The 14,883-nt window shown below is 32.2% G+C and overlaps 1 protein-coding gene across 6 annotated transcripts in view; it reads right to left on the bottom strand.

The window, feature by feature from the left end:
• The window catches only part of SS18 (SS18 subunit of BAF chromatin remodeling complex), a 94,199-nt gene that overhangs the window by 12,737 nt on the left and 66,579 nt on the right, over positions 1–14,883 (bottom strand). For 4 of the 6 annotated variants that reach the window (XM_081078327.1, XM_081078326.1, XM_081078329.1 and 1 more), the window contains 4 exons: positions 5,279–5,446; positions 4,507–4,611; positions 1,616–1,708; positions 788–910 (listed from right to left, as the gene is read on the bottom strand). In XM_081078327.1, coding sequence (XP_080934453.1) covers positions 788–910; positions 1,616–1,708; positions 4,507–4,611; positions 5,279–5,446 — 489 coding nt within the window. The remainder of the gene's footprint in view (positions 1–787; positions 911–1,615; positions 1,709–4,506; positions 4,612–5,278; positions 5,447–14,883) is intronic. The other 2 variants (XM_081078328.1, XM_081078331.1) reach the window with 1 other exon arrangement.

The raw sequence follows: 14,883 nt of genomic DNA, 5'->3' as shown, positions 1-14,883 counted from the left end.
CAATGAACAAAACTAATATGGCATTACTGATATAAGAAAAAGACATGTTAGCAAGGGATGATGTGAGATTAATAAACAGCTACTTCAATTTTACTAAAACTGTATTTTTCTATATCTAAAGTAGTTATAGTAGTCTGAAATTTAAGACTGAGGTATCAGGTGCTTATCATTTCCCATTCCTTATCTAATAAAGTTATTTAAAGTCAAATATCCAGCTAGTAGATATGATAGTGAGCATATAATAGGAAAATATAGCTAAAATTTCCCCAAACTCTGTAAGATACACGGCTGCATTAAATATACCCCTGTGGATGTGTATGTTGCTACTTAACTAGAGAATGACAAAAACATTTCTTTATGCATTCTGAATAGATCACATTTGTACTTTAAAAATCAGTGTTACTTTTCACAGTAATAGTCATTAGTTTTCAAAACAAATTTGCTAAGTGGATTATGTAGATTTGGTTTGTAATCACCCAATTCATCAATTTTCCAAGCACATACAAAAGTACTGGCTGGTCATGAATGCCAAACAGGTTTAAGAATTCTTATTTCTTATCTTTTATATGGCTACATGGCACACCTTTGGTCAGTGAACCATCTCTAGTTTACGAGTTTCTCTTTAAACTAATTAATAGTTTATCTAAGAACATTTTAAATAAACACTCTAATAACAGACTAAGCTAAAACTGTGAATTTTCAGAAATGAGCAACATCCACTTCCACATTTCAAAACATTAATCATCAGGTTTCGGGGAGACAAAACTAAACTGCAGTAAGCTATTACCGTAGCCCTGCTGCTGTCCCGGGTAGCCCTGCTGCCCTGGGTACTGCTGCTGCTGGGGTGGGTATCCCTGTTGAGGGGGCGGTCCTTGGTAAGCGTCTTGCTGTTGGCCATACTGTGAATTTCCTACAGGATAATTGGAGAAGAGAAAAAAAAACTGAGAAGTTCGCTTAATTAAATTGTTCCTCTAAGATGCATAGCCAACAACACAAGAACAAAATAAAATGCCATATTGATTTTTAAAAGTTAACAAAACAAAGAAAAAACTCAAACCAAACAGAAGGATTTCGGCCAAACAAACTGCAGTTAAAGCCAATTTTGCAAGGTTGAACTGCAGCATTTTCAGCGTCTCTGCCATACGAGCATTACATTTACTGGAACATCACAGTCATAAGATCATGACTATGCTAAATAAAATAAAAAAGACAAAATTAAAGACAGCTACAAGAGCACACACTAGCTACACAAGATCAGCAAGCTGTTTCCTAAAGGTACTATACTTATATGTGAAATTATACATATGTAAACACACACAAGAAAAAAATTGGGTTGATGGATTTATGTTCAAATAGAAAATTTCCACTGAGGAAAAAATTATTTTTAAATGTTTTAGTCTTTTTATTGTTGTTAGAAATGGAAAGTCATGGTTATAAATTTTAAATATTTGTAAGGAAATGATTTTGATTGCTCTGGGCTCCCTCTAACTTTCAAGACAGCCAGCAAACTATTATTCTACAAGAGCTTTGCATGGGTAGAAGTTGTCTTATGCAAGAATTTTCATTCCTTTAGAAGGGGATATATATGTGTATGTGTGTGAAGGTATATAGATACCTCCTTCGTAGTAATGTTGTGAGGAATCCTCATAAGGCCTATCGTAGCCTTGTTCAGGATACGACGGTTGCTGATAACCGTAATCATTATGACCTACATCAATTCGACAAGAGACAGGAAGAAACGTTAATGGCCACTGAGTGAAAACCCTAAATATATTTAAACTTTCAGATAAAACTGAAAAAAAGAAAAAGAAATGGAAATACATAAAAAATAATTTCAATTGCATTAGCCAAATATTTACCAATAGTGATTGTTTTCATATTGAGATAAAGTGCAAATTTTTTTAAAGCAAAAAACAATAGCTTTAGAAACATTACACTTAGAATTAAATCTGATAATCTTCATGAGGAGGAAAAAAAACTTTATCTTCCTTTTTTTTAAAGAGAATGAAAGTATTTAGGCCTTTTACATGTAAATAACTTGCATCAAATTAGAATGAACAAAGGAAGCAATTATCATATTTTCTCAAACACCTGTTCAGCTGGTCGCCAATTCCACAGCATATGCTAAACAATGCAAAATATAAAAGAACTCCATAAGTTTTTTCCCCTGAAAAAAACTGAAACAAATTTTTCACACTCTATTTAATAAAATATATGTATCTCAAAATATTTTCAGATGTAAAAATATATTGCTTAATGCTACCATTCTAGAAGCCTTTAATATTTCTAGAGTAATATAAATATACACTTTCATAAAATTAATATTATGTGAAGTGCTAGAGTACACCTTTAGTTTTAAGACATGATAAATTTCAACTACAAGATGACTGGACTTTAATAAAAATCAACATTCTCATCCTTTTTAACTAAGTTGCACAAAGAAAATGCAGGAAACAATCTTTCAGGTAGCTACAATCTAAACTACATTTTAGAAAAAGGAAGGAGAAATACAGTTATGAATAAATGCTATAGTTATACTCAGTGCTCTAATATTCCAATGATCCCAAACCACCTCATAAATATCTACATTAAGGGTTGGCAAACTGTGGCCTGCAGTCTAAATACGGCCAGTGGTCTGTTTTTGTAAAGAAAGTTTTACTGAAACACAGTCATGCCCACTCACATTTTCTACAGCTGTTTTCATACTACAACAAGAATTCAGTAGTTGAGACCAAGATCATATGCACACAAACACTCAAATATTTACTCTCTGGCCCTTTATAGAAAAAAGTTTGCCAACTCCTAATCTACATATTTATGGGCATAATATCTAAATATAGTAAGAAAATATTCAATGCTGTCTAATTATTGTTATGTTATAAATACTCTATGTAAATGTCAATGTCAAATATATTAATACACATTTGCAAAAATGACACCATTTAAATTTTTAAATCCCTGCTGTAGTAAGATGAATTATTTATAGTAACCTTAAAATTCTGATATTTACAAAAATTACATTTCTATCTATTTTAAATAGAAAGATCCTATTTATAACAATACAAATTTCACATTTCAGGAAATAATCAGACAAAAATATCAGTGTCAAATTCAATTCAATTACTTAAATTATATTTTAAAAATTAAACCATTTATATTTAACAGACTACGTAATATATAAAATTTAACAACCTAGATTTCACCTTTTAAAAATACCAACAGTATATAAACTTACTGGTTTTTCATTTAAAAGAAAATCTCAATACAATGTCTACATGTGCAAAAAAACCCACCATCTGAATAATTCAGGACAAGAAAATCTGGGTAAAACAGGTTTTCTAACCGGAATTTTTCATACGTATCATTACTATCAGTAACATTTATTGTATAGAAAATTCTATAGGTGTTTGCTCTGCCTCTACAGGCATAGACTACAGTAAAACCAATGTCCTAATAGTGATGTACTTTTATGCTTTATACACTGATGAAAAATGGCAGGCAAAATGATTTTTAAAATACACCAAATTAGATGTTCTTGCTAGCTTACATTAGTTTCTAGTCAATGGTCCCAACACTTTAGCTCTAAATTCTTAGTTTCCCCAAGTTTCTCTGTTAAGTGGTTTACATTAAATACACCAAGAAACCTTACAATATAAATGAAGACTTTGGCAAATCCTTTCATAACAAATCCTTTTGTAAAGTGACTAACTACCTCTAATTTATCAGTTTTACATGTTTGGATTGTTTTTTCCTTTACCATTGTATTATAAATTTTTCACACATAAAGAAAAACTGAAAGAACCGAACTGTACAAGTGAAAGCCTACTTGGATGCTTAGATTGTTACTAAGTACAGCAACATCTTTACTAACCACTTTTTCACAAGCCATCTTCCTACTAAAAATACATACCATTACACTAAATCACTAAAATTAAAATCTGGTTTCCAAATGCCTTTCCTATTCTACTAACTCTATGTGCAACTATATTATGGATATAATTTAGCTTCCAAATTTTTCTCAAATGCAAATGTATGCAAAACATCATTCTTTAAGAAGTATGCAACATTAACTAATATGATGAAACATGAGGAAAAAACTCAAGAAATTCTTTGTATTTATACAGTGCATAAAAGCAAACCAATAGATGAACTTCACGGTATGTGAATCATCACAATAAAGCTGTTATTTTAGAAAAATAAATCAGAAACATTGGCATTGGTTCAAACGAACAATTCCAAATATAAAAGGATCCTCTTTTATATAATAAAGGATTCCAATGACAGAACTTGATTCCTGATGGTACTAATACAGAATATCTAAACAAAATATGCTTGGAAAGAGATTATGAACTAATACTATCATTACTGCTTTAGATTACTAAAGTGTTCTAAGTTTAGAAGAAACAGTGTTAGTTTCTTCATCCACATTAAAATGTTTTGAATAGCTGTCTGCATCAATATTGGGCAGGGATAGAAAATGGGAAAGTTAACAGTAGGAGAGATTACCATCAGGGTAATATTGCTGGTTCATGCCTTCTGGAGGACCTTGTCCACCATGACTGTATTGGTCCCCATAATAGTCTTCCTGGCCTGAGTATTGCTGTGGTGGGCCTGAAAAACCACAACCAGTTAAGATGTAAACAATTTGTTCTCTAGGTCATCAAAGACTTTTGTTCTAATCTGATGTTATGAGAGATTATTTCTCAGCTGTAGATTCCCCTCCCAGGCTTTGGCATTTCATATACTTTTAACTATACTTACACAAACACATATACATAAGCAGCCAACACCACACACCACATTTCACAAAAATTAATGTTAAGAATATACATGCAATATCAAACAATACCAACTCAAAAAAACAAACACTAACTTATAAAGAGGGTCAAACTGGTAGAAAATTTTCTTTTTCTTTCGATATTAGAGCAGTTTGAAATAAATTGTTTCTAATCATATATTTAGTAACCTCTCAAAAGTAAAACAATATTTTCTGCTGTAAATTAGCTTTTGATATAAAATTTTATGATGTAATCTTTTCCCAGAATAAAGAAAGCTGTTTACCAGGAAGTTCCTATCCAATCCACAACCCTTTGTACCTACTATATCTACTACCTTTTAGGGAAAATACATATATATATATATGTATTTATATATATATAATTTTTTAAAAAATAGAGAGAAACCCTGACTATACCTAGATGAAAAGTTCATTAAAATGTAAAGCCTTTCAACTACTGCCATTTATATTAAGCAGGACATTTTCCAAATGGAAGCTTACCCTGTTGAGGTGGTCTATAGGGAGGAATCTGTCTCTGACCCATCATATGATTGCCTTGGTTAACTTGACCCATCATTCCCATAGGAGGCTGCTGGCCTTGGTAATGCTGCCCACTTCCCTGTGGCATATTGTATTGTTGTGATGGAGGCTGCTGGTGCATCATTGGACCTGAAAATAGAAAAAACATTATGCACATGATTTTTCTTTGAATTAAAGTCCACATGCCTAAAGTAATCTGCAAACAAGGGAAAACAACAGATCCACGATAGGTGATCTGAAATCCACTGGAGTATTCTAATAATTTTTTATAAAACTAGTTACAATATATGAACATCCTAAAAATAGGCATTTTTCATTATGTACTATATATTTTATCTGTACAACCTTTCTAGAAAACACAGAATCCTTATGCCACACAAAATACACCAAAACAAAACAAACTTCATAAAATCACACAGCAAATCATAGTCAAACAGACAGAAAGAAATCTAATTTCTGGGTATCGATTTTTTTTTCCTTTTCAATGCCACTCATTATATAATGGTAGATAGGAAAACTATACAAACACGTATAAATACATATACATGTTTACAGAACTTCCTAAACTTTCATTTTAGACAAAAGTTTAAAGGGTGTTCTTTCCATTTTCCAACTGTAAGATTTATAAACTAAAAAGGTCTTCCAGTGGTGATGGAAGGAGAACTGACTCTGGGTGGTGAACACACAATGGGATTTATAGATGATGTAATACAGAATTGTACACCTGAAATCTATGTAAATTTACTAACAATTGTCACCCCAATAAATTTAATTAAAAAAAAAAAAAGGTTTCCGGAAATCAAGAGCTGTAGTGCTTCTAAATAAGTTCTAACATATAGACAATCAAAAACACCTAGGCAGAGAACTGTTAATATGCCATAGACTCAGAAATCAGAACTACACGGTTTCCAAAGTGAGCAATACCTAAGTAGCCAAACTACCACTGCTATAGCATCACACTGGCAACAGTAGAAATATATCACACGAAATAATCAACAACAGCCATAAAGTTCTGTGCTACCAGCTAACTATTAAACAGTTCCTCAAAGATTCACTGGGCCAAGATATGATATGGGGAGTTCATCATTATAACCATTACTGCCTCAGAAGTATGTATGAGTCATCCCCAGTTTACTATTTAAATAGCTACACACTCCCCTTTTACTTACTTGAAGACATGTAAGAAATACGCAAGAAAAGGACTAGAGTCTAGAAAAGTTTACAGGCAAAATTGCCCAGATGAGCCAAAAGCTCATTCTTAAATAAAAAATTCAAAACAAAAGACACTCACTTCTTTAAATATATCACTGACCTAAAATAGCAGCAACAATGTAAACAGAAAGAATTCAACTCTTCCAATTTGAAGCACTGTATTATCTATAGAAGTAATTTACCAGACTTCTTTTTCTTCTATTTACGTTCTACTGGTCTACTACTTTTCAAATTCCTTTTGCCTAATTTTATCACCAATATCCGCCTTCAAAGGTTCCTCTGGGATTTTTCTTTCTACAAGGAAATGAATTCTTAATAGTTGGGAGAAGGTGGCTCAGTGGAGAGTAGAGGGGAAGAGAAGTTAACATTAAATGCACTTAACTGCCAGACATACTTCCAACATTTATTTCATGTAAACTATTAACAACTACCATAGGTAAGGATCCTATTTTTTGAGGTTTTCCCCAAGGAATCCAAAGATCAAGATTATGTAGTCAATAGTTATCAACTGGCAATAAGACAAACCCAAGTCTGATTTCAAAGCACATGTTTATTCCAGTGTTCTTCACTGTCTCTACTTACACTACAGCAAATCTAGTAGTTCAGAAGCAAATTATCCAACAAAAAAGTTCCAAAACACTAACTAAAAATTAATTTTTAAAATATACATTTTTATGTAATGAAGTACTGAAAACTAGCATGTATAATTTAATAGAAAGCATGATTGGGCATGTGTGTAAATGAAGGTGTTTTTCTTCTCCAATACTGATTAATGACCTCTTGTCTTAACAGAATGTAACTATAAAACTAAGGCGTATAATATGCTTTGGAACCAAAATTAAAAATAAAGAAAGCAAAAATGTAATGGCCAGGGGGAAATCCAAAAGGATATAACAACAAAAAAATTCTAAGCTTTGCTCTAAAGTAGAAAAGTATTTCTAGCATAAGCCCTAGATGGAAAAGACCATGGCACTTGTGCTTTATCTTTTGGGACTATCAGCAGTTCCAATCCCAAAGAGCTCAATTACCACCCTTCCTTTATTCTCCGTCACTTCTCTCCCTCTGAGCACCCTCAGCATCATTCAGGATCAAGCTTAAAATCACAGAGAATGGAGGGGGATAGCAGTGCTAAAACACAATGCTTTTCATTTCATCTTTTTCCTTGAAGCCCTATCTATTAAAATAAAAATTATGACTTCAATTCTAACTGTTTAGGAAGCATATTGTTTTCCTTATGATAACGAAATATGCTACACTGGCATATGTGTATTATCCCTTGAGATACCAATTGAAAATAAGAGAGCTCAATCTCAAAAGGTTACCCCAAAATAGGTTCTAAAAACTTGTACTACACAGTGAAGATTACAAATAAGCCTATTATAACCATTTTCTACAAACAATAACATCACACATTACTATGTGCTTAAAGGTTATTCTTCATCTTGTATATAAATCATTTTGATGCCAAGGTGCACACTACAAAGTGTGATACTACATATGCAAAGGTACTACTAATATCTTAATTATCTACAATGCTTTTGTAAAAGTGTTTTGAAAGGGCATAAAACAAATGTTCATCACCACATTATTTCTTCCCATTTTGAGTTTTCAACTCTAACAGATATTCTATGGAAACATCGTATATCTGAAACACATGTAAAATATTTCCAAATCACCCTATTTCACATTACTGGAATTCTTTGCTCCAACGAGACAGTTAATACTTAATTGTATCTTAGTTACTTAAGAATTTTTTTAACTAATATTAAGTTTTAATCTGTAAAGAATTGAATTATATAATTTTTTAAAATGTTATATACATATACGCATATAAATTCACATTTTCAGATGCAAACCAATACACTAAAATTCTATAAATCGTATCATTAATCTATGAATTATTTTAAATAAAGGTTAAAAATGACAGTTAACAGTTAATGAGCACTTATTATAGGCCAGGCTTACTACACTAAAAGCTTTATGTCTTTTATCCTCCCCAAACCCTAAGAAACAGTATTATCAACTTGACATTACAGGTAAGAAAATTTAAGGCTTCAAATACATGGTGATGGAAGGAGAACTGACTCTGGTGGTGAAAACACGATGTGATGTATAGATGATGTATAACAGAATTGTACACCTGAAATCTATGTAACTTTTACTAACAATTGTCACCCCAATAAACTTTAATTAAAAAAGGAAAATTTAAGTCTTACAAGCATTAAGAATCTTACCTAAAGTTGCATAACTAGTAAATGGTGAGAACTATAAAACCATGGTCTTAAACACTATGTGCACCTCCTCTACAAAGTCGAATCAGACTTCTGTGTATACCTCCCAGGAAAACAGTTCTATATAACATTATCTCTATAATATAAAAATCCTACAATACAAGAAATTCCTTCACCTCACCTATATCTGTTTTAAGAATTAGATTATGAAACTGTGTAGCTAATATCCTCTTCAAGCCTATTTTCTCATTCATATTTCATCATCTACTGCTCACATTTTACTACCTGTCCCTTAACCATTTAATCTCAAAGTAAACCATTTAATCTCAAAATTTACAGCTCTCAGTTGAAGGTATTACTAACAGTTTTATTCCAAAACAGAAAAATCTCTGTATTCCAGCAAACTCAATTAGCTAGCTCTCTACCTTTTAAATTGCCATTTACTTACCTAAAACATACAGCTGTCCTCATCAAGAGTTTTAAATAGTTCATAAAAAGACGTTTAGATACAATACCAAGGATAAAAGAACAGCCAAATCACGAAGAAAACACTAGAAACTTAGTAAAGTCACGTTCTAGAACCAGTACAAACTTAGTTGAGTTTCCAAGCAACCAATGAAAAAATAGAACCATGACAGATTTTAGATAATAAAAAGAGTAACAGTTCATTAACGGATACAAACTTTTTTGTAACATGAAAGTTTTAGAGAAATTCTCATGAATATTAAAAAGTATTAAAACATTAATAGTGTAACTTTTGTTATTGTCATTTCTTTCTTTAGTAACACAGACCATCCTTATATGTAGTTCCTTATATTAACCATTTCTTAAAGCTTTGACTTTCAACTGTGGACAATATTCTGTCACCCAAAGGACTTTTAGCCAAGTCTGGAGACAATTTTGGTTGTCACAACTGGCTACTGCCACCTAGCGGGTACAGGACAGAAATATTGCAAAATATCTCATTTTGCACAGGACAAGCCCCCACAACAAATTACTCAGCTCAAAATGGCAACAGTGCCAAGTTAAGAAATCCTGTATCTCAAGGGCATAATTTTACATCATAGGCATCTCTAGAAATTAGTTTGGGATTTAGATTATGTATGTAGCTTTCTGGTGATTTGAAAATTGGAAAAGGGCCGTGTTGTGACTTAATGAATTAAACAAAATAAAAGACTATACTATTTCTTAGAGTAGGACAACCTTTCATGTAATTTCTACTATGTAATAAATGACATTAATTCAAAAAAGAAGTCACTGCTAAAAATCTATTGTAGACTGAGAGGAACTCCAAAAGCTCTAGGTTTATGTGGCACAAGTGACTACCTGCTGTGGAAGTAAATATCCTATCTTGCCCAAGGAGAAAGCCATGCAGATGGGCTACATTAGAACGTATAGCCTGGTTTCACTTAGCATGGAAGCTGAAAAGTTATGAACCATCTGACACAGAAGAGATTATCCAGCCCAGAAAAAATTCTGAGGGAATGGACTACAAATAAGCATGACTTAAAACATTTGTCAAAATGCAATTTATAAAATTTACTCCTAGCGATTCTGGTTTAGTAGGCATAGGGAGGAACAGACAAATCTTATTTTAACAAGTACTCCAGATGATTCTGAGCCAGAGAATCCTAGAACCACACACTGACATAGCATTCTAAGGGAAAAAATAACCAATTAAATTCTTCTACCATAAAATAAGCTAGAATACAGTTCATATAAAACATTTAAAATTGGAGGGCTGCTTCCCATAGGAAAGCACTTAGGATATTAGCTACAAAATTAACCCAAAGGGGTGTGTGTTACAAATATAACCAAAACTCACTGAACAATACACTTAATTTTTGTGCATTTCATTCAATATAAATGCTACCTGACGAAAAGAATAAAAATTAAAAAACGCTGAACTCTAATAATATGCAGACTAAATAAAGTATTATGGGTAAAGTGTACAAATATCTGCCAATTACTCTGAAATGTATTTTGAAAAATAAGAGTCACTGACAAATGAGTAGATGGGGAGACAGATGGATAATAAACAAATTTAAGAAAATATTAACTGTAGAATACAAGTAGCAACTATACAGGTACAATTCCTTCAACTTTTCTGTATGTTTGAAACTTTACATAATAAAATATTGGGATAAAATTTTTAATTAACCCTAGAAGAATATATAAAGACTTCTCAAAACTCAACAGTAAAAAAATAATCCAACTAGAAAATAGGCAAAAGACATGAAGAGACATTTCAATGAAGAGGATACATAACGGTAAATAAGCACATGAAAAGATGTTTAGTATCAGTAGCCATTAGGGAAATATAAATTAAGACCACAAGGAAGTATCACTACACATTTTTAAAGTGGCTAACATAAAAAAATATTGGCAATACCAAATGTTGACAAGGATTTGGAGAAAGGAGATCTTTCATAGCTTGCTGGTGGGATTGTAAAATGGTACAGCTACTTTGATAAGTCAGTTTGGCAGCTTCTAAAAACACTAAATATATACTTACCAATTACAGCAATTGCACTCTTGGCTATTTATTCCAGAGAAATGAAAACTTACGTCCCAATAAAAATATGAGCATGTATACAATTATTCACAGCACCTTTATTTGTAAAAGCCAAAAACTGGAAACCAAAATGTCCCTCAATAGGTGAACGGTTAAACAAACTGTAGTACATCCATACCGTGAACTACTACTCAGCAACGAAAAGGAATGAACCACTGATACAAGCAACAACTTAAGATATAAATTATGCTGAGTAAAAAAAGCCAATTTGACAAGGTCACATATTGTCTGATTCCATTTATATAAAATTCTGAAAATGATAAAATTATATAAATGGAAAGAAGAGTAACAGTGCGTGCCAGGGGTTACGGATGGTTGAAGGGAGAACACAGGATCTCTGTATTACCTTTGCAAGTTCCTATAAACCTATGATTTCAAAATAAAAAGTTTTTAAAAATGAAACTGAATTTATAACCTGTTGACCAGAAACACATCTGGATTTTGTCTCCCAAACCCAAAAGGTTTTGGTATAACTGACAATCATCTGTTTTACCTGACAGTTACTGCCAGTTTCTTCTTTGGTTCATTCATGAAATAACAGCTGATGGATGACGATGCCATAGAGAAGGATGCAATTTTTCTAATTTGTTACGGCCGGAGGAAATCTAACTAATCTACCAGTCAACAAATAGGATAAAGCGATGATGCACACAGACACAGTTCCTGACTCCATAGAACTTAAGAGTCTTGGGGAAAATAATTAAACAGGTATTTACAAATAATTGTGTAATTACAAGTACTCAAACTGCTGCTACAAAGAACCTAAGTAAAGGCTACTTAACTTTACATAAGTGAAGTAGATTGTACCTTGTCTATGGAGTAATGTAAAACTTACAGAGCAAGATTATAGGTGATTTATTTATTTTATGCTCCATGGTTTTCCCCATTTTCCAGATTTTTCATGTTAAATATTATTTTTATAACCAAAAAACATCATCATTGGGGGGAAAAAATTACAAACTTGAAAAACTCATCCAATGTGGCAATATTAATCAAATGTATGGACAAAACATCTGGTCTAAACTACAATGTAGCTGTACATCCCTAAAACTATAACAAACAGAACCCTGCAATACTAGCAATATTGGATAGATTATCCAATTTAACAGTGAAGAGAGATGAGCGTACTGGCATACAATGTGCCTTCTTATAGCGGAGTTAACAACTGTGTAAGTTAGAGAACACTTTATTACTATTTTTAAACAATCAAAATGATAAATTGTAAATGTATGAGATATCTGTCCCTGGGATTAATTTCAGATTCCTAAATTACAATATGAGATATCTGTCCCTGGGATTAATTTCAGATTCTTATATTACAATGACAATTTTTTAAATGAGTTACTTTTATTCCCCTTAATTTCATTTTCAAAGTTGAGAGAGAAAGAAGAAAGGGAAGCGAGGGTAAAAATCCACTTCAAAACGATCAGAATAAAGCATCTAGAATTTGACTTACAATGCTGTTTAGATACTACCACATCACCAGTTAGTTCCCTACTATGTCACCTAATTAGTAACTATTAATATTATAATTAAATAATTGCCACTTAATTGTTCCTTCTTAAAACAAAATTTTCACCGTTAGTCTTTTTCCGTTTTTCTGTCCGTTGACAGAGGTTTAATCTAAGAAATACAACAAATATTTCTTTTCCATGACTAATAAATCTCATTACTAAAAATGGTGATTAGGGCCGGCCCGGTGGCTCAGGCGGTTAGAACTCTGTGCTCCTAACTCTGAAGGCTGTCGGTTCGATTCCCACATGGGCCAGTGGGCTCTCAACCACAAGGTTGCCAGTTCAATTCCTCGAGTCCCACAAGGGATGGTGGGCAGCGCCCCCTGCAACTAAGATTGAACATGGCACCTTGAGCTGAGCTGCCGCTGAGCTCCCCGATGGCTCAGTTGGTTGGAGCGCATCCTCTCAACCACAAGGTTGCCGGTTCGACTCCCACAAGGGATGGTGGGCTGTGCCCCCTGTAACTAGCAACTGGACTTGGAGCTGAGCTGCGCCCTCCACAACTAAGACTGAAAGGACAACAACTTGAAGCTGAATGGCACCCTCCACAACTAAGAATGAAGGACAACAACTTGACTTGGAAAAACAGTCATGGAAGTATACACTGTTCCCCAATGAAGTCCTGTTCCCCTTTCCCAATAAAATCTTTAAAAAAAATGATGATTAGCTTTAATAGTTTTCTAGAATCTCTTTTATACAGAAATATGTATGTCTATAGAGATAATCAGAAGATTTTAATATTTTGTTTTTAACTCAAAGAATAGGTAATAATATCTCAACAAATGTTAAGAGAAATTTTTAAAAATCAAAAGTGTTTCCTTTTATAAATTTTTGGTATTTTCCAAGCTTTTAAGGACTATATTTACAATGTAGTTACTTACTCCTTTAATTTCTTCCACAAATTCAACAAAGCAGAAAACTTTTAATGTGAAATATGTAGTTCACTTTTGTTTTATAATGAAATAAATATTAAAACTTCAAATAAAACTTTCATGATGCTAAACAATTTTTTTAATTCAACACGTACATAAATTATTTTTATAAGAAATTCATATGATTAGGTAAGGGGATATTGCTAGAACTTAGCATAATTTTCTTTTTCTTTCTTTTTTTTTTTTTTTTTGGTAATTGTAATTTTCTTTGGTCTTCTTTGATTCTGAAGTTTATTTGTCCTGAAGAGATTGTTAAAACATTGAAAATTTCTTCACTTATTTCCACCATAGTCTCTCTTTGAAAAGTAACTTTTTTTCTTTAAATCAGATACCTTGTCATTTTCTGTACAGTGTATTTTGTATTACAAAATTCATAAATTATGAAAACAAAGCAAAAAAAAGATAACTACCATAGTAAAAGAAAAAAATTATACATTAGTACAAAATACATTTTTAAAAATAGTTGATCCCTAAGTTTAGAATGAAAAATTCCTATAAATACCTCAACTCCTTTCTCCAAAAAACAGTAACTATTTTTTTCTACATGCACATTGCTGCAAGCTTTATTTTTCCTTCTTCAAATCTTATGTCATATCAAACTATGCTGCAGCAATACTTTTTGTGTATACCCTAACTTTTCTTAACTAGTTTCTAAGTATGCCATCATTATTATAGTTGTTATCCAAATTATTATCAATTTTCTTGCTCTGTCTCCTGGAAACCAACTATATATGGAGAGACATCTGAACTCCATTCTGACCTAGCACTGACTGGATCTTGTTCTTGTTTTGAATCTTCAATTGACCTAATAAAAAACTATTCTATTGTAGGCACTAAAAATGGAGCAAGCACTAATTTTGTGACGCTATATTCACTTACAATTTATTCTATTATGTCCCTTTGTTTTCAGTGGATCTCATCAAAATTATAGCAAGTATCTGTATTAATATTGAAAAATTAGATTATTGCACAAGATTAACATTAATTTCCTTTATCTGGGTTCACTGTAGTGATTTGTTTTTCATAATCAAAATCTATAAAATTTTATTGCAAATACATTAAATCTATCTTATACTCTTAACCTCACCACATTTTTGTAATT

This window comes from Rhinolophus hipposideros (assembly GCF_964194185.1).
Source record: "Rhinolophus hipposideros genome assembly, chromosome: 17".
NCBI classification, from domain to species: Eukaryota; Metazoa; Chordata; class Mammalia; order Chiroptera; family Rhinolophidae; genus Rhinolophus; species Rhinolophus hipposideros.
This window is presented reverse-complemented; position numbering and strand designations above follow the sequence as displayed.